At 33.7% G+C, this 26,889-nt stretch overlaps 1 protein-coding gene across 2 annotated transcripts in view; it reads left to right on the top strand.

Annotated features, from left to right (window-relative positions):
• Positions 1-26,889, top strand: part of SPAG16 (sperm associated antigen 16) — a 1,004,062-nt gene that overhangs the window by 519,342 nt on the left and 457,831 nt on the right. For both annotated transcript variants that reach the window (XM_053905193.1, XM_019446088.2), the window contains one exon: positions 15,517-15,702. In XM_053905193.1, coding sequence (XP_053761168.1) covers positions 15,517-15,702 — 186 coding nt within the window. The remainder of the gene's footprint in view (positions 1-15,516; positions 15,703-26,889) is intronic.

Here is a 26,889-nt window from a genome sequence, read left to right as displayed (position 1 = left end):
AAATAGTTCACTTCAGGCAGACATTTTAAGATAGCTTTAAAAAATTTATAAACCATATGATCTAAAATGAAATAAATTGAATTTAAAGGAAAGCTATGATTGAAAGGCAAAAGAGAGAGAGAATTGCTGAAGGTAGGGACTACTCATTCCTAGAGATTCTAGTGAGATGCTCACTAGACTAGATTATAAAATCAGATTTGGAGGAAAACACACTTTTTCCCTCACTTCTCTAAAGGGAAAATGCTAATACATTCTTGAATGTGCATCACAAAATCAAATCGACTTCATAGTGTTGAAAAACTGCTTTTATGAATGACCTCTGATGATATACTGTATTTATTCCTTAACATTTTTTCTTTACATTCTTAACTAATTTTAAAGCACCATTAAATACTTAAGAAGAATAGTTACAGGTTTAAAGAAGACTGCACCTTAATTATCTTTGCATTATCAATTTCATAAGCAGTATTTCCAATTGTTGAACAATTTTGCAGTTTGATTGCAATATCGATAAATTGAACTGTGTAAAGATAAACCATTTGTGTCCCAAATATTAATTAAAATAGCCTCTACAGATAAAACATTTTAAATTATGTGTAAAGCAACAACTTAAATTACCTTCTCAGTATAAAATCTATCATCTTAAAGATATCTAAACTCTCATGTTAACTATTTATTCTGCACGATTTACCACTCTGAGAAAACCTCAGAAGAGTTATTCAGACATATAATAATTATTATATTAAACTATGCAAGGCAAACTTGGGCTTATGATCATGATATTTCTTTGAGCAACAAAATAGATATTTTTTTCCCCAAACTAAGTATCTTTCAAGATAAGGAAAACAACAGTGCTAAGAACAAAATGTTGTCTCATGGAATATACTTTTTTTTTAACATTAACACCTACGTATCTGAAATCTGATAAATTTGAGAAAAATACTCACATAGAAACCTTTCCATGGGAAGCTTCTCATCTGTGAAATATTTAGACTGTATACTCACATACCATACTATATGTTTGTGAAGTGTTTCATATCATCTGAATATATGAATATTAAAAATTCTCTACTGTTATTTGAAAAAAGAAATTGTCAAGGAATAATTTTATAGTGTGATAGGTAAAATATGCAGATAGAATAATTGTGATATGTATACACTGATAACATTAAAGAATTTGCTTTGTAATTATCTTCATGAAAATTGTATAATTTGAATTTAATTTCAGTAGAACAGTGTCAGTCATGAAACTAGCATCCTTCAAGCCATATAAGCAAATTTGAGCCTTATAGACATTGGCAAGTTTAGTGATTTTTCAGAATTTTTCTAAGCCAATGATTTCAATGGCATTGTTCAATACCCACGGGTTGAGTGAGGGAAAACCTTTAATATAGAAATGTGAAATCAAATAGAAAAGCTATCATGTTAAATCCAAAAGGTCGTATTAGTGAATGATACTTTTCTTTCAGTATTTGTCAAAGACTTTCAATTATTTGTTTGCACCAATAAAGTGTTGTTCAGGATTGGAAAAGTGGGCAAATGTGCATGAGCTACAAAAACATAATTAGTTATTAGTAAATGGTCTGTTACACAATTGAGAAGTTTCACACCAGGTAATGGAATCAAACGTATTTCCACTGTTCTTTCTCCAACTTCTAATATCATCAAAAAGTATCAACAATTTAATGATAAAAAGCAGTAATTTGAAATGACTTGCAGGGCACCTGGGTGGCTCATTCAGTTGAGTGTCTGAATCTTGATTTTGGCTCAGGTCATGATACCAGGGTGGTGGGATCGAGCCTTGTGTTGGGCTCCACACTGAGCATGGAGCCTGCTTAAGATTCTCTCTCTCTCTCTCTCTCTCTCTCTCTCTCTCTCTCTCTGCTCCTCTCCCCTGCTTGTCCTCTCTTTCTAAAATTAATTAATTAGTTAATTCATTAATTAAATAATTAATTAAAATGACTTTTATTTGTTATTTTGGTAGACAGAAAAGATGGTTCTACTCCTATTTCTTCAGTTATTTTCTTGACCATTATTCTGTGTGTGTAGATGAATTGCATTTTCTTGCTTGTTAATTACCTGTTCATTAATTTGCTTTTGGAATTACTTTCGATTTGAATAAACATAATTCAAATATATTTCTCTTGTTATGAAGTATTGGTATTTTTTTTTGTTTTACCCTTAGTTAAATATTGGTATATTGAACTTGGAGCTTCTGGTCTCTGTCAACATTTTTGAGAAGAATGGAGTGTTTTTTTCCCCAAGAATGTAGAGCTTAGAAAGTCTTCCCTCATACATACAATTTTATTGATAATCAATTGCATTTCTTCCCATTTTCTAGTGTATTTTATTTTTACAGCAATTTTAAGTTTACAACAAAACTGAGAAGGAGGTGCAGAGATTTATCATATACCTCTTGCCCCATTAGCAACATCACTTATTAGAATAATACTTTTTTTTTTTTTTACCAAGGATTAACCTAAACTGATACATCATAATCACCCAAAGTCTAAGGTTTACCTTAGGGTAAACTCTTGTATGTTCTTTGAGTTTGGACGAAAGTTTAATGGCATATATCCACAATTGTATATCATACAGAGTATTTTTATTGCCCTTAACATCTGTGCTCTGTCTATTCATCTCTCCCCAACCCCAACCTCTAGGAGCCTGATGTTTTTACTGTCTCAATAGTTTGTCATTTCCAGAATGTCATATAGTTGGAATCATATAGTATGTAGCCTTTTCAGACTGTTTGTTTTTTTTCACTAGTAATATACTTTTAAGTTTCCTCTGTGTCTTTCCATGGTTGAATGGGTCATTTCTCCTCAGCACTGAATAATAGTCCATTATGTGGATGTACAAAGTTTATTTGTCCATTCACTACTAAAGGATATTTTGGTTGCTTCCATGTTTTTACAATTTTGAATAAAGCCGGTATAAACATTCATGTGTACATACATTTTCAACTCCTGATAAATACCACAGAGTGCAATTGCTGGATGGTATAGTAAGAGTATGTTTAGTTTTGCAAGAAAGTGTTGTCTTCCAAAGTGGAGTGGCTATACCATTTTGCATTCTACCAGCAAAGTATGAGAGGTCCTGTTGCTCACATCCCTGACAGGAGTTGGCGTCATCATTGTCCCAGATTTTGACCATTTTAATTAGGTGTGTGGTATCTCACTATTGTTTTAATTTGCATTTCCCTGATAACATAAGATACAGGACATCTTTTTGTATGCTTATTAGATATCTATATATCTTCTTTGGTGAAGTGTCTGTTAAGGTCTTTGGCCCATTTTTTAAACCAAATTGTTTTCTTATTGTTGAGGTTTAGGTATTCTTTTTTTAGGTGTTCTATATTTTGAAAAGCAGTACTTAATCACATGTGTCTTTTGCAAATTTTTTTCCCCAGTCTGTGGCTTCTCTTGACATTATCTTTTGCAGGGCAAAAAATTTTAATTGTAATGAAATCTAGCTCATTTTATATTCCTTTCATGGATCATGCATTTGGCAATGTATCTAAAAAGTCACCATACCCAAGGTCATCCAGATTTTCTCCTATGTTATCTTCTAGGAGTTTTACAGTTTTGTACTTTACATTTAGAACTATAATACATTTTGAGTTACCTTTGTGACAGTGAAAGATCTGTGTCTACATTCATTTTTTTTTGTTTGTTTGGTATTTGGATGTCCAGTTCCAGCATCATTTGTTGAAGAAACTATCTCTGCTCCATCATGTTGTCATTGCTATTTTGTCAAAGATCAGTTGGCTATATTTATAGGAGTTTAGTTCTGAGCTCTCTATTCTATTCCATTGATCTATTTGTTTATTCTTTCACCAATAACCGTAAGTCTTGATTATAATAGTTTTAGTGTAAGTCGTGAAGTCAGGTGGTGTCAGTCCTCCAATGGTGTTCTTCTCTTTCAATATTGTAGGGTTTTTTTTTATGCTTAAGTATTTTTTTCTGATGTTTTGAAGTTTTTATTTATATTCCAGTTAGTTAACATACAGTGTAATATTAGTTTCAGGAACAAGATAGTGATTCAACACTTGCATATAACACCCAGTGGTCTTACAAGTACACTCCTTAATCACCATCACATATTTAACCCCCACCCCTCTCTCCTCTGGTAACCATCATCAGTTTTTTCTCTATAGTTAAGAGTCTATTTCTTGATTTGTCTGTCTCTCTTTTTCTCCGTATGCTCATTTGTTTTGTTTCTTAAATTCCATATATGAGTGAAATCATAGGGTATTTCTTTCTCTGACTTCTTTCACTTAGCACAATACTCTAGCTCCATCCATGTCATTCATATGGCAAGATTTTGTTATTTTTTATGGCTGAGAAATATTCCATTGTGTGTGTGTACATGTATATACATGTATATATACATGCATATATATATAATCTTGATCCATTCATCAGTCAGTAGACACTTGAGCTGTTACCATAATTTGGCTATTTTAGATAACATAACTATAATCATTGGGATACATATGTCCCTTTGAATTTGGGTTGGCTTTTCTGGGACTTTTACTTCTCCATATACATAACCTTCAAAATAAGCTTGTCAATATGCACAAAATAATTTGCTGGGATATTGATTGAGCTTGCATTAAGTCTTTAGATAAGCTGGGAAAAATTGACATCTTGATAATATCGAGTCATCCTATCTATGAACATGGAATATCTTTTCATTTATTTAGTTCTTTAACTTCATTCTCAGAATTTTATAGTTTGTCCTCATATAGATCTTGTACATATTTTGTTAGATTTATACATTAATATTTCATTTTTGGGTGTATAGTGTGTTCTTAAGCTTTGTTTTCTTCAGAGTATTTCTAAATTTGGACACATCATTAATTTTTAGATTGCTGATATTTTTCTTTCTAGCTTATTTTTTATCTTTTAAAATATAATTATATATATATATAGAATATAAATTAAAAGCAAATAACATAATTTTACTTATGCATATTTATGCTATTAATGGGCCACCCTTAAGAGTTTCAAATAGTACCAACATAAGTAAATTTTAAAAATATATTTATGGGACTAAAATGAAGAAAATTGTCATTTGTGTTTGCTATGTGTCAATACTCATTAGCCAGAGATGAGTATAATATTTAAGTAATATTTTACAGCTTCCAAAGTGCCTTTGTCATTGTTATATTTGGAGATGACGGTCATTTATCCAGGTAGACAGATCTGTAGGTAAAACAATTCTGAGATTATCTGACCCAAACTGACACAAGCCCAGCATGCAGTTCATCAGTAGAGGTCACTCAAATTCATATTCTTCTACTCTAGATGAAACTTGTTTAGAATTCCCTAGTTGGTATTTTTTAAGTGATTAAAGATAATATAATTAAACATAATTTAGTAAAATGAATAGTAAGTTAACACTGTTACATATTTGACTATGCTTTGCAGCCGAATTTTAACATCATTATCCTCTCAGTAAGTGCATAGTAACAATAAACTGGTACTATTTGGTAGTTGTGCTGTTCCCTATACCCACTGTGTTTCTGCAGTCTTTACTCTGAATCTCACAATAGTATTTAAAACTTTCTCATCAGTTTCTCCACACCCAATCATTTTATACCTATGACTTTGACCATCTTTAAGAAGATCTTTTAAATATCTTTAAAGATGTGAATTCCCCTTCTTTTTGTTCCTACATCCACATGCATCTCCTCAAGCATTCAGCATCATACTGTTTTATTTTCTAGAGATTTCACTCTCCAAGTGTCATGCTGTGCATTGCTCTAGTGGGTCACTGCCAGATACTGAGGTTATTGCACATAGGGCAAATCCCTATCTTCAAATGATATACATCTAATTTCTTATTCCAGCTTCTGCTATAGCTAACTATTCTATAGCCAGTGATTTAGTCCTTACATGGAGTGATTACACTGTAGGGGTTCACATTTGTTCTGCTTAGAAAATCCCATCCTTTCTTAAAGTAAGGGATGACTTCCTGGAAGATGGCAACAAGAGCTATCATCCTTCTAAAAAACAATGCATTTCTTACCCCTAAGTTACATTTTTTTTCTCATTTTTTTAAAATTGTGTGCTCCATGCAAGTGACAGCTCCTCGGAACCTATGGTATGGAGATCCACAAACTTTACTTCTTGGTGTTCATAATTGCTTTGTGGGTTATACTTTAGCAAATGTTCTTAGTTTGATCCACACTAGAGAGTCAGGTAAAAAGGTGTCATTTCTTCCTTTTACAGACGAGAATGCTAAGTTTGAGAATACTATGACTGTTTCACAAACAACAAGGCTTTTAAATGGCAAAGATGCGATTGAAACAAGAGTTCTAACTTCTGTTAATACTATAATTTGCCTTATTCAGAACAATTAGGAGCTATTACTGAGTACTGAATTTAGTACCCTTAAAGGATCTTACTTACTTAAACTTTTAAGGCTTGAGATGTAGAATTCACACAGTTAGAAGGTAAACTAACACCTACTCTGATGTTTATTGATTCCTTGATGAACGCTACAGAACTGGTGAAGGAGATCTAATCTATGAAGACATGGAAAATTCAGGTGAAATTTGTGCAATTTTCTAGAGTTTATTAGAAATTTTCTGGAAAATCTGCTGAGATTATATCTGTTGTTTCCCTATCCACTCCACTGATTTTATGGTGGAACAGAGATAACTCTGCTAGAAAGACCAGTAAAATATTTTAGTATCATGAAACCACAGGAAATCAGAGGTCTTGGGGAGATGTGTGTTGTTACCATTACTTCTTTCTCTTGTCTACACTAGCAGGGATGGAGGGCAGGACAGGTGAACAGCTGGCTTTAAACATGATTTAAATTAATGAAGTTTGGAATTCTGAAAAGTGAATTCATAAATGAAGTGCTCAGTTAGATTCCCAGACAGAAATACAGTATAGCTGAGAATATTGGAAACAGCTTTGTTTGTCATGAAACATACCGATCTTATCAAGAGAATTTCAATCTGAATGTGAGGCTGGTCATTATAAAAAAAAATAGATCTGTTGTGGAAAGAAAAATAATAATTTGAAAATGAAACATGAAAAGTAATTAGTGAAAGGATAAGAAAGAATCTCCCATGCCTCAGAGAATGGAAATTACATACCATAATTTCACGTTTCAATGTGTGGAAGTACAGATAATCTTATATTTATTACCAACATTTGAAGAGACAGAATACAAGATTGGATTTGAATAATGCAAACATATGCCTTATTCAATAGAAATAGACCGTTCATGACTCAAGTTAGAGTGGATGCACAGAGGGCTGCCTGGGTGGCCCAGTCGGCTAAGTGCCCAACTTCTGCTCAAGCCATGATCTTGTTGTTCATGAGCTCGAGCCCCGCATCACACTCTGCACTGGCAGTGCGGAGCCTGTTTCAGATCTTCCGTCTCCCATTCTCTCTGCCCCTCCTCTGGTTGTGCTCTCTCTCAGAAAAAAATAAATGCTAAAAAAAAAAAAGAAACTACCATAGAGGGGCAGCTTAAGCAGAGTAGATGTACAGCTACTAAGATATCTGTGTACCTCTAAAGTGGAAGTAGCATGGAAAATAATATTTGGGTGATAAAGAAAGAAAGGAGATGAATGGAGTGTCATTTCTAGAACACGATAGATTTCCTCCTCTACTCTAAGGCTATGGAGTGAAGGAGAGATTATTTGAATTTGGAATGATGCTGAGGATTATAATTGACTTTAATGAGAATTTTTTTTATAGAAGAAAATAAACTCAATAAAAGGAACACTGTATAACAGAGCTACTTAAAACCCAAAGAACTGCATTTCCTGTTATTATAAGTTTTAAATAGAGGCTGGGCATTAAAATGATAGAATATCAGTAGAAATAATTAAACAAGGGAAGTGTGATTAGATTACATGGATTTGAGTGCTCTCCCAGCCTTGAGATTCTAGAATTCTGTGATACATGAATTCACTTTATAAGCTTGTTTTAAATGTATCCTAATTGTCATTATAATATTTCCAATTATGGAAAACATCTTATTTTATACCAGAAACAGAGGCAATGTTTCTTCTGGAACCCTAGAAATATCTTGTTCCAATCCATTGTAAGGCTTTCAGGCAGTACATTGGCTTCAGGTGATGAAATATGCATCCTGCCTCTGTTGACCTTAAATATTTTGTCAAATCAGTCCTCCTAAGACTTGAACTCAGCGTCACACACACATATTTGGGTTACCATGTACTCCTGAAAGCCTGAAATGAGTATAGTGAAAAAATCTGCAGTCCAGGACTAAGTTAGATCAGAGATTAAAACAAAGTAAAGAAGCAGTCTCATTAGAGCAGAGCTTTCTGCTGAAAAATGGCATGCCCCCTCTCAGTACCACCTTAGACTTGGAAAAAATTCTTCAGCTAAGTGGAACAGATAGGTGTGAGACTGACACTTCACTTGAGAATCCTTTACCAAAACCTGGGAATGACTGTGATTATACAAAGCATAGATCTCAAAATAACTAAATCCAATAATGAAGTGCAAGCCTATAATACAAATTACTGTCAATTCTCCAATGTATTTTCTGCTCTTCCTTAAAAAATCTGGTCTTTGTTATATTCCCAGTGTTAACATCCTAAAATTAATATCTGACTACTTTTCTAACTCCTTTTAAAACCCTTTAATCTCTCCTCATAGCCATATAAAGTGTATAGATAAATATACTTTAGGACTGCAGGAAAGGTCTTTTATTATTTGACTGTTGTTTATCTATTTAGATTAATTTTTCCATTACTCTTTTCTTCTTGAATGCAAAATACTTAAAAATCTCTGATTATTCCACAATTGCCACATGCTGAGCACTCAGCCTTTTTCCTTTCCTACTTTCACGTCGTGAACACTTTCTTATACATAAAGATTTTGTTCAGGTGTATTCACTTTTTAAAGCCTCTTGACCATCATCCAAGACTAGAAAACGTATTATATCCTTCTTGTCCTATCATTATATCCTGTATGTCATCTATTAAAATATTGATGGGGGTGCCTGGGTGACTCAGTCGGTTAAGCATCTGATTTCAGCTCAGGTCATGAATTTGTAGTTCACAAGTTTGAGCCCCACATCAGACTCTGGGCTCACAGCTCAGAGCCTGGAGCCTGCTTCTGATCTGTGTCTCCCTCACCCTCTGCCCTTGCCCCACTCACACTCTGTCTCTCTCTCTCAAAAATAAAGCATTAATAATTTTTTAAAGAAAAAAATGTAAATAATTTGAGGAATATGTACTTCTCATCTTTCATATCTTTTGCATCTCTGGTAAACAGTGGACACTCAGGAGGAACTAAATAAGTTAATGAGCTTTAAAAACTCAATAATTAATTATAGCATAGAACTAGTTGGGGAGACCCAAGCACTAGAAAACAAGTTGGGTTGTAGAAATTTCTTCAGTGTGTATGCAGACTCAGTGATGTGCAGGCCAAGTTTGAATGTAGAGAAGGCCTGCTTCACATGGCAAAAATATCATTCTCAATAAAGAGTGGCTTCCCTGTTCCACGGACCATGTGAACACAGGACCAGAAACAGGGAGTTTAGAAATGGCAAGCTCTTGCTTCTGGTGTTATGAGAAAGAGGCCTGAGTCTTGGTCTGAATGAAAATGAGGAATCTTCTGGAACGTTTTGAGAAGAGGGGTAATAGCTGGGTCTTCACATTTTTAGGCCCAGAGAGATGGTAATTTTAAACTCTGCAAAATGGTAGGATTGAGGCTGTTAGTAAATAATATATTTTTCTAAAAACTAGATTCAGGCAGGGTGTGGAATCTAACACAAGGCATTCACTCTCTGGATATACTGAGCAGTAAAGAACTAGGTGAAGCAGAGGCCCACAAAACTGAGGACCTGGGGAGAGTAGATAATAAACAAGAGAAATCAGTAAAACATATAGTGAGTTAACAGTGATAGTACTATAGGAAAAAAAAAATAGGAAAGGAGTTTAATGTCAGAAGTGAGACTGCTGTTCAGATAAGTCTCCTTGATGTGTCTTGCTGTAAAGGCCTGAAGAAACAGAGAGAACCAGTCATTGGTTTTCTGGGAAAGGACATTCCTGGAAGGAAGAACAGCATGTGCAAAAGCCTTGTGCAGCGGGAGGAGAGAGAGGAAGAGTAGTAGAAGGAAAAATCAAAGTGGTAACTAGGTGGGTGGTAGGTGGGTCATGGAGGGTCATATTCATTTTAGGATTTTAGCTTTTACTCTGGGAGATGAGAAACCATTGCACAGTTTTTCACAGAAGAGGAGCATAAATGGGATCCTGTAGGTTTCTGTATTGAAAAAAGATTGTAGATGGACAAGGGCAGAGCAGTTAGGAGGCCAGCGGTATGATTCATACCTAATGCTTGGAAATTGTTATACAAACGTGACTTTATTAAATGCCCTATTGTGGCAATCCGAATACTCCATGAATTAGACTTTTCACTAGGGGTAGAAGATCTATTGTTTCTGCAACTTACTTTATGTGAGCTAATTATTTATTCACTGAATTTATGTCCTGCATCTATCTAAAAAAGATATGAGGTAAATGGGAGGTGTGCTATTTTCCTGAACCTATATAATAATATACTCCAACACAATCTGAAATTATGTATATATAGTAACTCAGGCAGAATTCAGAAAGAAATAATTTAGCATGTCATGCAACAAAGATACTTTTGAAAAATAAATATTCAAACAAGAAATCCAATAATAGGATGTAAGATCCATTTGCCTATTTTTTTTGTATTTATAAGCCCTGAGAAATTATCCATTAGAATAGGACTTTAGCTAATTTGTCATATTCATAATTGTATTTCATGCATTAATTTATTAATTCAATAGTTATTTATTGAGATTCCCTATGTACTAAGTATGAAGCTAGGCATTAGAGATATAGGAGTGAATTTTAAAAAAAATTTCCTCCTTTCATAGCTGCTACATCCCACTGGCAGAGAGAGAGAGACTATAAATAAGTGACGTATAGTTTAATGAATGGTAGTAAGTGCTATAAAGAGTAACAGCAAGAGACAAAAAGTTAGGGTGATACAGTATTTTAACTGGCATTGTCAGAGAATCTCTCCACGGTAAGGTGAAGTTGAAGAAAAGGTCTTCAACTTAAGTCATGGAGAGCCATGGGAATATCCATGGGAGATGACATCTTAGTGTCAAAGGAAAGGTGTACAGATACCCTGAGGGGAACATGCTTGGTGTGTTTGAGAAGCACAGAGAGATGATGGATTAAGTTGTCTAGGACAGTGTCTGAAGCATGTGAGTAACTGTGAAATGAATAAATGAATCTCCTGTGTCTTCTAGAACATTGGGTCAAAAGAAAGAAAGGAAAATAAAGTGTCAAATGTAAAGGTTTTTAGATAGCTGAAAAAGATTAGATTTAATATTCTCAAAACAACTTTTTCCAGTCAGAGTCATAAGGTATGCATAGAGACACAATTTTTAAAAGAATGAGAACTATATTTTAGTACCTATGGATATATATCAAAATATTATAATTATCCTGGTTATGTTTTTCAAGAATATTCTATTGTAATGTGCCATAGGCATGTGTGTATGCATGCATGCATATAAATGACAACTAGAGAATACTCAGAAGTATGTTGGATACAATAAGAAAATTAAATAATAAAATAATCCCAAAGATATTAATTGATACTTAAAAGTTTAAAGGCATTCCTGGGCATCTCTATCTTATTTCCAGGATGACAGCATTATTCATCATCTCCACATAAAGTTTCATAAACTAACCTACCAATTTCTATACTTCTGCATCTGCAACCTAAACAATAACATAAATACAAAGGATAAAACAAAATAAAAAGAGGGGCGCCTGGGTGGCTCAGTAGGTTGAGTGTCCGACTTCAGCTCAGGTCATGATCTCACAGTCTGTGAGTTCAAGCCCCGTATCAGGCTCTGTACTGACAGCTCAGAACCTGGAGCCTGCTTCAGATTCTGTGTCTCCCTCTCTCTCTGCCCCTCCCCTGCTCATGCTCTGTCTCTCTCTGTCTCAAAAATAAATAAAAACATTTATTTTTTTAAAAAAACAAAATAAAAAGAATTAGTAACATGCTAGTAGTTTTATAATTCTATATTTTTCTGTCCTCTGTACCAAGATGTCTTTTCTACATAAACTTGTTCGTATACACAACCCTGAATTATGTAGGCTATTCCATTCTATTAACACAGATCTATGTGCAATGGAAATCTCTCTTTCCTTAATATGTACATCATTCATGCATGCCAATATTTCCTTAATATGCACATCATTCATGCATGCCAATATAAATAGTATGTCTTATAAATACTGTATACCAGGCACGAAAGAGTCCACTTGCCAGCATCTTGCCATTCCTGTGTAAAAGTTGAAAGACTAAGCTGAAAAGCCAATTGAAGTTTCTGAAGCAAGTGACAAAGGTATATCTGGAGCTCTAAGCAATACACCCAACCCAGTAAGGGCAGTGGTTTTACAGCCAGGCAGGGAAGGCTTGGTCTTTCCTGAACACTCAATGTCGCCTCTATGCTTTTGCTAGAGTCCATAATATCTGCACATAATGCTGTCTTTTGAATTCGCTTTATTTATGATTCTTTGCTGATTCTAGATTTCTACACAAAAGAAGGGTGTATCATATAGGAACAAAGGGAACAACACTTGGACGTGGGAGCTGTTTACTTCAAAAAAGACCATTCTCTGTGTGGACTGGCATTCTCTTTACTCTGTCACAGTGGCCTCACTCACCAACTAAATGCAGCCAGCAGCTCTGTATCAAAGGCTAAGGGTTTAGAATAACTTTGATAAGAACATTCTCAGCCCTTTTTGTTTCAACTTTTACTTATAAGTTTGTGGGACTCTCACAAACTGGGCACATTAAATGTAAGTCAAATGTATCTTAATGTTTTCCAAGTAATCTAGATCCTAAATTTAGAGGTTTTCTTGTAATAATCATTTTATGAGCTCAGTGAAACCAAAATTTTTATCTTCTACCTATACAAACTATGAGAAAATATTTCAATATAATTTGGTTATGTGTTATTCTGCTACATAAAATAATGCATACATATTCTATAGTGAGAATATTGTGACTGATAGTCCTTTTACAAATTCAAATAGTCCTCTTGAGCAGATAGACACAGGTATCTGAGACTATGGAGTAAAGGCAGTAATTGGATTCCATTCCACTATTTATGGAAATATGGGTAACGAATTCCACATAAAAACTTAACTGGAGATCACAAGACAATCTTTAAAAACAATATCAGGTTTGAATATTACCCAGAATTGAAAATGTGCTATTGTAAGAATTCTCTTATTTGATTTTCAAAACAACATTTTAAGTTATATCGAGCAAGACTTATCATCCATATTTTAAAAATATATTTTGTTTATTTTTGAGAGAAAGAGAGACAGAGTGCAAGTGGGGGAGGGGCAGAGAGAGCGAGAGAGACACAGAATCTGAAGCAGGCTCCAGGCTCTGAGCTGTCAACACAGAGCCCACACGGGTCTCAAACTCGTGAATTTGGAGCCTAAATATCAGATGATGGCACTTGTAAAGGTGATTACAACTGCTTCATTCCAGTTGTAATTATTACTATTGTGATTTTTGTTTCTTTTGTCACATAGTTTAAAGCAAGAGAGAAGAATGTAAAACTTATCTGAGTTTTCAGTCACAGGCAGAAATACTTTATAGTAATTGTTATCCTAGAGCAAGACTTATGTCCAAAATAGTATGCTAGCCCATCAGAAGGACAGATTTGAAAAAGAGGCATGGTTAAATTATTTTTTATGTTATTTTTATTTGGATATTTTTAAGTAAGTTCTAAGCCCAGTGTGAGGCTTGAACTCACGACCCCAAGATCAAGAGTTGCATATTCTCTAGGCTGAGCCAGCCAGGCACCCCTTCTTGTATATTTTTAAACAAATGTATTTTTCAGTCTTTAATATTAAAAAGCAAAATTTTGAATCCTAAATCTATGTACAAATGAACAACAGCTGCAAATAAAAAGTTTAAATTTTTTTTATGTTTATTTATTTTGAAGGAGAGCGAGACAGAGTGCGAGCAGGGAAGGGGCAGAGAGAGAGAGAGAGAGAGAGGGAAACACAGAACCCAAAGAAGGCTCCATGCTCCGAGCTGTCAGCACAGAGCCCGATATAGGGCTCAAACCCACAAACTGTGAGATTGTGCCTGAGCCAAAGTCGGACACTCAACCAACTGAGCTACCCAGGCACCCAAGAAAAAGACAGTTTTAAATATCTGTCCATTAGTGAAGGACTACCTGTCATAGAGTAATTTTTTTTTTAATTCTGCTAATCAGAATAATAGATATCTTTTTATAACTTTAATAAGAACTTCTTCACTCTGTACCTACCTTTCCTTCCCCACCTTTAAATTCTCCCCACTCCCTCTCCAGTGGTTGTTTCCTCCCTGCACTTAAAAATGTATTTCTCTCAGCATAAAAAAATAAGAGCAAGTGAGCAAATACTCATCTTGATCTTGCCATTCCGTCTCTTGGAAATCCTGAGTACCTTTTCTTATTCTCTTATAGCACAGACTCATTCATTCATTCATATATTTATTCATTTTGGAAGCATTTTCTGGGTACTTCAATTGGTCAGTTCTAGTGCTTGATGCCATAGAGAGAGGAAATGGTTCTCAATCAAAATCACAGGACAAGAGTACAGATAAGCAATTCATTATATTCAGGGGAAGAAAAGCTACCAAGAAAACACATAGAGCATTCAATGCAGATGGATGTGAAGGAAATGATGGAATTGAAATTTTCTTGCAACTGATATTTTACCAAAAAATCATAGATGTTTCTGCTTATATCATTGACATCCGTTCATTTCTTAAACTAGCATTTGTGTCTACCGCTTTAAAGTCACTGCTTTTTCAAATGTCTACTAATGACCTAAATGGAAAATCCAATGGTTCATCCTTAACCACTTATTTCAAAATTTTTCATCTCTCAAGATGTAGCTCAAAATCTCATCATTCCTGATTGACTTCCTTTAGCATCCAAATTGTATTCTTGGAACATTTAGTTAATCTAAACATAAGCAATGCTGACTTACTGTTTTGTATTGTGTTTTTGAAATTATTTTAGCCTATGTCTAAAAATTTCATCATTCTGAGGTTACATTATCCATAGAACCTAACACATAGCCTGAAACCTAATACACTGAATACACTAAAAACAAACAAACAAAAAACAAACACACACATACACACAAAACTTATTTCATGAATTAATCTAGAAGAATATAGAAGAATTAATCTATAGAGTATAGAACAACAGTTTTTCTCATCACCCTGCATTACTAAAAAATACTATTATCAAATTATGTGGACTCAAATAAGATAAAAAAAAATTCAAGCATTTAGTATGCCATTTTAATGCTTTTAAGCAGAAATAACTCAAACACACAAACACACACACACACACATTACTCATAGCATATAACCATTCATAAAAATTAATTATGAGTTGACTTTTTAACAAATTACTTCTTTATCTTCTTGCAAATAGTGGCAACAAGTTGGCTACTTCAAGTGGTGACACTACAGTTAAATTATGGGACCTGTCTAAAGGCAATTGCATTTTGACCTTTGAAGGACACAACCATGCAGTATGGTCCTGCACATGGCACTCCTGTGGTGATTTTGTGGCTTCTTCCTCATTGGATACAACTAGTAAAATCTGGGATGTTAATAGGTAAGAAGTACTTTAAACATTATTAACCCTCTACATTGGTAAATATACATGGATAATGCTCTTCTCTCAATGCTACCACCAGGAAACATTAAAAAAAAAAACTTGTTGGTGAAATTATAGAAAGTTACTTAAATAATCTCTGTGAAATCCATTTCTAACTCTATTAATCATTGTTGATATAACGAGTCCTTTATAAATGTAAGTATAAAGATCAAGCCAATGTAATAAGATTAGAATTGTTTCATTGGAAGCTCATTTGTTTTAGGCAGAAGAGAAACACTTATTTTAAAGAGTTAGAATTTTAGTTCTCCCTTCACAAGATTGCTTTATTATCAAACCAGCAATTTAATAGACATAAATATGACAGAGATAATTACTTGCTTTATGCTTAATTTTGACATATTTTCCCAAATTAAATGCTTCTTGTCAATTCACAAATTGCAAAAACTAATGTGATTTGATGTATAAAAAGTCCTATACAATCCTGTATGGATATAGAAGTTTAATATTTTTATGTAAATTCAAGATAGACAAATCTATTATGTTTATGGTGTCAAATACCTATCATCCCTGCATTTATGTCTGATTATTATATACTATTAGCTATAAAAATAGGATCCAAAGAGCTACTATCAAATATCCTGGCTGCTTCAGCTACCTAAGGAATTATAAACTATCAATCAGACTTCTGATCACTTTAATTATTGAAAGAGTGCCCAGATTCCAAATAGAAGTGATAATGACTCCTAGAAATTTTCATAAACAATTGTCACTGAGCCATTGTACTTTATTTTGTAAGAGAAAAATTAACTCACTGTAGAGGTAGACACTATTAATTCAGGGTTATGGGTAAAACAGTTATTTTGAATAAACTCTCTCCATCCTTTCTTGAATTACAGGTAACATATTTAGAAGAGAGGGCAAATAAGGTGCTTGCAAAAAGTCAACAGGTTTTCTGGGAGGATTTGTTGAAAGGATATGCTCTTTCCTATGCGTATGCTGACTGTCCTCTAAGGCCATGTGCCATTAATTATGCTGTTTTTTCTCAGCACCAAACTCACGCTTCCATATCTGTTTTTTGTGATGCTGCACCTGGAACTTTGCAGATTACATTTTTGCTTTGCTAGTAGACTCTGTTAGGCTTGGCAATAGGAAGTGCAAGGTTGAGGGGGTAAAAGGGAACTTTCTGCTCCCTGTCTCCTTCCTTTGGGCTTCTTAGGGACTTGCAGTTCTAGTCTGCATCACCCTAGCAACCCCTCACCTCAGCAACACCACTTTGTTCTTATCACAGCAGCTAAATCCAGTTGGCAGTTTTTCCAGTGCTTGAAGAAACAGCTGCATCATGCTGTCATCAAAAACATTAGCTCCTGCAGACAGGCACCCGCTTCTCAGAGGTCTGTGTTCCCAGTTCACCATGGCCCCTTTTCTGAGCTGAGGAACACTGCTCTTTTTCCGTTTATTTACCCTGTTAAAAACTTTATACATAGTTAACGATCTTATATATTAAATTCTTACTGTTAAAATGGTAAGTGTAAGTTTTGTCTCCTGACTGACAAATATAGGACATTAATGAATAAATAACATAACCCACCTGAGATATAAAGATTCAGCTAAATAATGTTTGGCATACTCTGCATGAGAAAACATGGCTCCTAATAATATAATTTGGACCTATTTCTATATAAAATAGTGACAATTTAAGATATGTTTTAATTCTCAAATAGGCACAATTTGCTTATCTGGAATAATCATATGTAATTCTTAATCTTACTATGTTTCTATATTATGCATATTTAATAAATATATAATAGTATACTGGAATCAAAAAATAATTGAGGCATGATTGACATAGAAAAAGCTATACATATTTAATGTATACAACTTGATGAGTCTGGTGATAAGTATACACCCATGAAGAAGTATATACAATCATCAATACCTGACATAAACCTATTCATCACCTCCAAAAGCTTTTTCCTGTCTTCTTTTATTATTATTATTACTATTATTATTATTACTGATTTTGTTATTATTATTATTAATATTTGTAGTAGTCATAAGAGTTCTTAATATAAAACCTAGCCTCTTAGTACAATTTTAAATATGCAATACAGTGTTTTTAATTATAGGTACTATGTTATATGGTAGATTATAAGACTAATTCATTTTCTATAACTAAAATTTTAACACTAGTGTCTAATTTTAATCTTCATCACCTTTGGCTTAGATGAGAATTCTAATAGATGATTGTGGTGTATTCTAAAATATAATATTTTTCTAATGTTTTAATTATTCAGAGTGTTTTTATTTTTTTGTTAATTTACTTTTAACCTGAAATTCAAATTAATTAATTAATTTATTTATTTATTTATTTATTTTCAAGTCAGCTAACATACAGTGTAGTCTTGGCTTCAGGAATAGCTTCCCTTTATCAGATATGTCATTTGCAAATACCTTCTCCCATTCTGTCAGTTGCCTTTTAATTTTAGATAGTTTTCTTTGCTGTGCAGAAGCTTTTTATCTTGATGAGGTCCCAATAGTTCATTTTTGCTTTTATTTCCTTAGCCTTTGGAGACATGTCAAATAAGAAGTTGCTGTGGCTGAGGTCAAAGAGGTTGCTGCTTGTTTTCTTCTATAGGATTTTAATGGTTTTGTCTCACACTTAGGTCTTTCATCCATTTTGAATTTATTTTTGTGTGCAATGTAAGAAAGTGGTCCAGTTTCATTCTTCTGCATGTTGCTGTCCAGTTCTTCCAGCATCATTTGCTAGAGAGAATATCTTTTTCCATTGGATATTCTTTCCTGCTTTGTCAAAGATTAGTTGGCCATATATTTGTGGGTCCATTTCTGGGTTCTCTATTCTGTTCCATTCGTCTATGTGTCTGTTTTTGTGCCAGTACTATATTGTCTTGATGATTGCAGTTTTGTACCAGAGGCTAAAGTCTGGGATTGTGATGCCTCCTGCTTTGGTTTCCTTTTTCAACATTACTTTGGCTATTTGGGGCCTTTTGTGGTTCCATACAAATTTTATGATTGTTTGTTCTAGCTCTGTGATGAATGCTGGTGCTATTTTGATTGGGATTACAATGAATGTGTAGATTGCTTTGGGTAGTATTGACATTTTAACAATATTTATTCTTCCAATCCATGAGCATGGAATGTTTTTCCATTTCTTTGTGTCTTCTTCAATTTCTTTCATAAACTTTCTATAGTTTTCAGCATACAGATTTTTTACATCTTTGGTTAGGTTTATTTCTAGGTACTTTATGGTTTTTGATGCTATTGTAAATGGAATCGATCCCTGATATCTCTTTCTGTTGCTTCATTATAGGTGTATAGAAATAAGACCAATTTGTTTACATTGATTTTGTATCCTGTGACTTTGCTGAATTCCTTTATCAGCTCTGGCTGCTTTTTGGTGGAGTCTTTTCGGGTTTCCATGCAGAGTATCATGTCATCTGCTAAGAATGAAACTTACTTCTTCTTTGCCAATTTGGGTGCCTTTTATTTCATTTTGTTGTGATTGGTGAGGCTAGGACTTCCAACGTTATGTTAAACAATAGTGGTTAGAGTGGACATCCCCATCATGTTCCTGATCTCCGGGGGAAAGCTCTGAGTTTTTCTCCATTAAGGATATAAGCTGTGGGCCTTTCGTATATGGCTTTTGTGATGTTAAGGTATGTTCCTTCTATCCTGACTTTCTTGGGCGTTTGTATTAAGAAAGGATGCTGTATTTTGTCAAATGCTTTTTCTGCATGTATTGACAGGATCGTATGGTTCTTATCCTTTCTTCTATTAATGTGATTTATCATGTTGATTGATTTGCAAAGATTGAACCAGCCCTGCATCCAGGAATGAATCCCACTTGATCATAGTGAATAATTCTTTTAATGTACTGTTGAATTAGATTTGCTAGTATCTTGTTGAGAATTTTTGCATCCATATTAATTGGTGATATTGACCTGTAGTTCTCCTTTTTAGTGGGGTCTTTGTCTGCTTTGGAAATCAAGGTAATGTTGGCTTCATAGAATGAGTCTGGAATCTTTTCTTCCATTTCTATTTTTTGGAACACTTTGAGAAGAATAGGTATTGACTGTCCTTTAAATGTCTGGTAGAATTCCCCTGGGAAGCTATGTGACTCTTATTTGTTGGGAGATTTTTGATAACTGATTCAATTTCTTTGCTGGTTATGGGTCTGTTCAAATTTTCTATTTCTTCCCGTTTGAGTTTTGGTAGTGTGTGAGTGTCTGGGAATTTGTCCATTTCTTCCAGATTGTCCGGCTTGTTGACATATGATTTTTAATAGTATTCTCGAATAATTGTTTGTATTTTTGTATTGATGTTGTTTGTGATATCTCCTCCTTCCTTCATGATTTTATCTATTGGGTTCTCTCTCTTTTAATTTTGAGAAGTCTGGTTAGACTGTTTATTCTTTGAAAACAACTCTTAGATTCATTGATCTGTTATTCTGTTTTTTGGGATTCTATATTGTTTATTTCTGCTTTAATCTTTATTATTTCTCTTCTTCTGCTGGCTTTGGGCTTTCTTTGCTGCTGCTCTTCAAGCTCCGTTAGGTATAAGGTTAGGTTGTGTATTTGGGACCTTTCTTGTGATGTATTTTCCTCTTAGGACTGCTTTTGCTGCATCCCAAAGGGTTTGGACTGTTGTGTTTTCATTTTCATTTGTTTCCATATATTTTTTTAATTTCTTCTTTAATTTCCTGGTTGACCCATTCATTCTTTTGTAGGATGTTCTTTAATCTCCAGGTATTGATCATTCAGAGTGTTTTTAAAAACTATAATTAAAAAACTGATTCCCAATAGATTCAACCCTACTTAGAATTACTTCAAACATTCTAATGATGACTTTTCTCCATGATCCTGATATCCAAATACTGTCTTCCAGTGATGCCTAGTAGACACTGATATAACAGATCAAAATTTCTCCAAATTGATACCAATTTTTTTTTATATTTTAAATTTCCCATCAATGTCAAGAACTTACTTGCATCATGAAAGACAAAAATTATATACCAATTTTAAAGCTGAGGTAGTGGAAATATAATGGCAAATAAGGGAGACATTGATTATTTCTATAGTGGCTATTGATATATCTTTGAATCATAATCAAAACCCTTGGTTGTAATTTAAAATTTCTTATGGATCAATACTTTGTAGATGTATCTAAAACCAATATCTTGCTTTAAAATTTCATAGGTTATTGGGACTGGCTTAGTGATTTAAAGGGAAAAGTTATTTGTCTTGGTAAGATGCTGGTGGAAGCTGGGTCCTATACTCTTATCCTGATGCCATATGGTTTTTAATAAAAATTATACTTATAATTATTTATGTATAAATTAATATTAATTTATACATAAATTATTTAATGATAATAAAATTATTATTTATTAATTATTATAATTTATTTAATAAAAAATCTATTTATAGACTCTACTTATCAGAGAAGGAAGAGTTTAAAATATATTCTTCTCTTTTACAACTTGATTTTATCTTTGAGCTCTTGGGATTAGTCTTGAGAATCCTTTAGTTGATGTCAGGTCCCTAGCCTTGCAACTGCTCCTCAGTTGGACATTACTTGCCAAAAACATCTAATTAGCTCCTTATCAAAAAGTTGAATAACTGGGAACCATAATTAACATAAAAAATCACAAATTAAGAGCCACTTATACTAAGTGCTAATAAGAATCTCTGAACAGTATCTGTGGCACTCTTATTCTGGATGTGTCGACACTCTACAAAGTTTCTATGAATAATAGAAATAATACTTATTTCTATGAAATAAGTATTTCAATGATCTTTGGGATGATCGCTTATATAAAGTAGAAATTTATATATGTTTCAATTATTGAGTACTGATTTCTACCTTAATTTTCAAATAAATTTGTTAGAAATCAATCTTAATGTACATGTGCACACTTACACACACACAGACACACACACCATTGTATCCTAAGTAGGGAGTGCTTGACACATGACAGTTTGGTTGCATGAATGATAAATAAAAAGTCAACATATACATAAGGAGAAAATGCCCTCCCCACTTCCATCTACATTCAAACTAAAATTTGTTCAGTCTTAAACAAAAAATTTGTCGTCTTATCCTACACGAATCTTTAAAGTGATTAAAATGTGATAAGAAAATAAAAAAAGATATCAGTCAACTATAAAAAATATCTTGTGTTTTTTAAAGTGTATAAGTATTCAATATTATCAATATATTATCAATATCGTCAGTATGTCAATGTATTATCAATTATCAATATATTATCAATAATATCAATATAATATTATCAATAAATATTTATAAAATAACTGAAGTGTTAGGCTGTGTTATAGACATTAGAAAAATTTAAGACTCCTTTACTGCATTCAATGAAATTACAAGTAATTTTAAAGCAATCAGAGAATATGCAATGCATGTGAAGTTTATAATATCAGGTAGGGTATTCCGGGTGACTCTTCGTTGCTTTTCTTCAATGGTAGGTATTTGGCTGAGTGGCTCTTCCAGACTTTCACTCTGATATTTGGAAGGCAGGTCATATTCCTGCTTAGTGTATAGCTTGAAGGGAAGGGGCTGGAAACCACCAAAATGTTATTGAGTATAGCTGTCCCCACTGCTGTAACAAGATATTATACTGGCAAGAATTGAGTGATTTAAAACAAGGACAAAAGGACACAGAGGCACTTGTAAAACTCAGCAGCGTCTGAACCCCAAACAGTGAGATATAAATCTGTTGACCTTGTATCCAGAAGCATTGTTTCAGATACCCTCAAGATTTGGTTGAGTAAGAAAAATAAAGCAGGTTTAAGAACTATGTTTAGAAAAGTAATTTGTGATTACTGCTACATTACATTGACTGGAAGCAAATATGTTGGAAACCTTGGGAGTTTTTGAGAGAATTTGATTGACAAGAAAACCATGAGTTTATCTTCAATAAACCCTGAGTCTTCAAAACTATAAAACAGTCCTCAAGGTCCCAAACTTGCATCAAAAGGAAGTTCACTTCTAGTGTTTTACAGAGCATGGTGAAGGCCCAGACCACAGCACCCACTTTAGATGTGGTCATAAAGGGTAATGGACAAGAAATATAACCTTCTATGAACAAAACAAGAGGCCACAGAGAACCATGGGCACAGAAGCTCCTCTTAGGAAAAGAGACATGATTCAGTCAAAGAATTTTCCTCAGTGCCATGGCAAAGTTCCTCATAATACCTGCCCAGGATTCTATTACTATTTAGACAAGCAACTCTTGTGTGTTCCCCCTTTTTCTACTTTCCATATTGCAGTTTGTGTTACAGTTATTCTGTCCTTCCTTCATTATTGGACATTGTTTGTGATAATGGCAAAGGTAGAAAACTTGTCTTTTATTTGGTTGGCCACCGGAATGTGAGATGCCTCTGACCCTAGTGGAACTGACTGTGCATCATGCAGAGATCATGCATTGTGAGGTACATGCAGTAAATGAGTAGAACTTTGTGTTGTCTTCTTTGATAGGCAGGGTGGGAGGTCAGTGAGAACATGTGGAAGGAAAGATGGTGTAGATATTTGGTGGGCAAAAGTCCACATGTGGCAGAGATGTCTAGCTATTAACCAGAAGCCACTCTCTCCTTCTTCCATATTATTAGTTGTGTGCCTGGCTGACTATCTAATTTTTTCCAGCCTCCTTTTAGTTAAGAATGGTTATGTTACTAAGTTCTCTATAACAGAGAATTAGTTGAAGTGGTGTGTGCCATTTCTATGTTCTTTTCCCCTTGTAAGATGGGATATCCATGACAAGGACAAGAGTAATCTTCAAAGTCAATTATTGAAAATGACAGAGCAGTCATTAGTCTGCTTGAAGTAAACTACCCCATTCTCTACCTCCAGTTGGCCTGCAGTGTGCTCTGGACTCTTAAACAATAAGAAAATAAATTTTTCTTTTGTTTGAGACATTATATTTCCAGTCTATTTGTTATAGCACTTTAGCCTGTCCAGTCTAATATTAGGTACCCTATGAATACTTTTCCAGCGATATGTTTTCCCCTCATGACATAGTAATACGGCAACTAAGACAAGCCTTGTGCTATTCTCAGTATTATTTGGATGGGGTAGTAATAGAAAGTCAATATTAGTAATAAATGTCTGTTCAACTCTCTCTACTTTTTCTCCCCTTGTCCCTTCTATTTTCCATCCTTAATTCTGTTGTAATACTGTTGGAGCCTATAAAATCCTACATGCCAATAGCAATACCTGTAAGACAAATAATTGGTTTGCATGGAAATTTAATGCCTATAAAAATAGTAAATTATAGGAAAATATTCAACAATTATGTATTAGTGTCTCCATTTGTGGAAAACTGATTCAGTAATAATTATTTCATTTAAACAATAAAAGATACTGAGAATCTCAATTTTATAGTAGCATTGACTATATTTACTGCCAAGTACTGGTTTTGCTGATTGCAGTAAATCTGATAGAATATAAATATTACTTTTCATGTAGTTGACCTTACAGGTTTGTTTTTTTCAAAATTTATTTTGAAAAAAATTTGCATTGAGCACTCTCTTATGTTCATTGTTCTAGACACCAAGCTATAGCAGTGAACAAAACAGACTAAAACTATCTTCATGTAGATGGCATTCTATTGAAAGGCAGAAAATAAGTCAAATAAAAAAATAAATATAGTATTTAAAAGTCTTAAGTTTGGGGGTGCCTGTTTGGTTCAGTTGGTTGAGTGTCCAACTCTTGATTTTGACTCAGGTCATGATCCCAGGGTTGTGGGATCAAGGCCCATGTTGGGCTCTGTTCTGAGTTGGAGCCTCCTTAGGATTCTCTCTCTCCTTCCCTCTGCCCCTCCCCACCTCTCTCTCCCTCTCCCTCTCTCTCCAAAAAAATAAAAATAATGATAAAGAATAAAAGTATTAAATTTGATAGAGAAAAAAATAAACTATGAAAGTTGGAAGGGAATGATAGGCATTGGAAAGAATTATAATTTAAACAGGATGCTCAGGGAAATTCACACAATAAAGTTGATATTTGGGTAATCTGAAGTGGGTAAGGCAGCAAGCCAAGATGTCCAGGAGAATATTTCAAGATCTTCTTAGTAGTAAACTCCCATCTGGTGGTAGTAGGACTCATGTGACAAAGGAACAGGAAGGGGGCCAATGTGACTGGAGTGGAGTGAGCAGATGAGTGAATGGCAGAAGTAAGGCAGTTAGTTATATGGGGATGCACATATTACACAGGATATTGTAGCTTATTTGAGTGACTTGACCTTTATTCTCAATGGGATAGGAAGGCACTGGGGGATTTGGAACAAAAGAGTCACGTATTCCAATTTACACTTTAATAGGATGACTCTGGTTACTGTGTTGAGATTGGACTGTGGCAGGGGAGGGGGGCTGAACAAAGGTAAGGCAAGAAGACCACCTGGGAAGGTATTGCAACAATCTAAGCCAAAAACAGTAAAGGTTTGCATCATAATGGGAATAGTGAGGATAATAAGAGTTTTTGTATTCTGGATAGATTTGGAAAATCAAGCCAACAGCAATTGGCTGAGGTATTGTGTGTTGTAAGAGAAAGAGAAACAAACCACCCTCTTAAATTTTGGGATACCTGAAAATCAAAAGGTTCATTCTCTTTATGCTGGGGCACTAATGTGAACTTTATAAAATGCTTTTCCAATCAGATTGATCAATAGGCATTCCAGAAAAGGCTGTACAATGAGGAATGTCTTCTCATTTTTCATCTAACAGGTGATTTCAGTTGAAGAAACTGAATGTTCCTTCCTGCCCACTAGCACTGCTTCCTTCTTGATTTAATAATTCATTTCCAATCATAACCCTTGGGCTGGATAAGATGAGAGAAACAGAAGGCTATGGGTGAAGGGAACAACTAAAATTAAGAAAAAGGAAATGTAAAATATTAAGGTTCTCTTGTAGTGAGTAATCTTTTAATAATACATACTATTAATTTCTTTTGGACAAATAATGCACCAATGTAGACTCTAAAATGGGAAACATTTAATTTTTATTATAAAATTAGTAATAATAAGATAGCACCAAATAAATTATAAACAATGGAGTTAAAATGGGGTTTAGTGTTTATAATGAACAATGTTCCATTAATATATTTTATGGTCTTTATGATTCATTTGCAAATTTGGATATATTAGAGATGAAGGACATATTGTACAATATTAATATTTTTAAAACATAATGTAAGAAGTGTTAAGAGTCAAGGGCATGGATTATTGGCACATTAATAACTGTCTGGTATTATAAAGACATCCCAGTTTGCCATGTATTACTTGAAAAGGCACCCAAGGTATATATTAACAGACTGCTAAAGCAATCCTTGAAGCATAATTATGTTACACTAAAAGGAATGGTAACATAAATTGACCTCTTGTGATCAATTTATTATCCTGTTCCATGGATAATAAATCAATTATTACAAGTTCTTGAATTTTTGTTTATATTTAAATGAACAGTTTCCCCTTGAAATATAGACTTTAAATTATACCTAAGTATTATTGAACATAAATGTATAGATAAGCATAAAAGATGAAAAAATTAAAATAGCATGTTTTTTCACTATCCTCTTTGCCCCAAACATTTCAAAATTAATAAACATTATTGAAGAAATACCTATTTTATGAAGAAAAATATGTTAAAGCTAAAGTTCAAATTTTATTTAGCAAATTATAGAAGGATTAAAAAATCATGAAGCTCTCACAACTAATATGGCTTTGTGTATACCTGGGAAGAATGCATCAAGTAACACTGTCCACGGCAATAAATTTGATGCGATTGTACTTTCACATAACTATACCTGGATTGACCAATCAAAGCAAGAAATTTAACATATTTAAAAAGAATGCAACACCCTTTTTTCACTCCAACAAAAAAGATCTGGTCACTAGATGAGTCTTAGTCCTCTTCAGTGCTAATGACTAAAAAGGTTTAGCATATTTCTTCATCAATATATATTAAAATAAAATGACCTATAGCCATAGTACACATGATGTAAAAAAATGGAATCACATGTATTTTTATATTTAAGATTTGATCATATATACATGTTTGTGTGTCTACTCACATGTTGTCATATGTCCATATTTTAGTATTAATGCAGTTAATTTAAATATTTAGCTCAAAATTAGTTTCAGAGTTACATAAATAATTG

The sequence above is a fragment of the Panthera pardus genome, unplaced genomic scaffold (assembly GCF_024362965.1).
Source record: "Panthera pardus isolate Hobbes unplaced genomic scaffold, ASM2436296v1 HiC_scaffold_10, whole genome shotgun sequence".
NCBI classification, from domain to species: Eukaryota; Metazoa; Chordata; class Mammalia; order Carnivora; family Felidae; genus Panthera; species Panthera pardus.
Note: the sequence above shows the minus strand (reverse complement) of the source record. Positions and strands in the feature narration are given on the sequence as shown.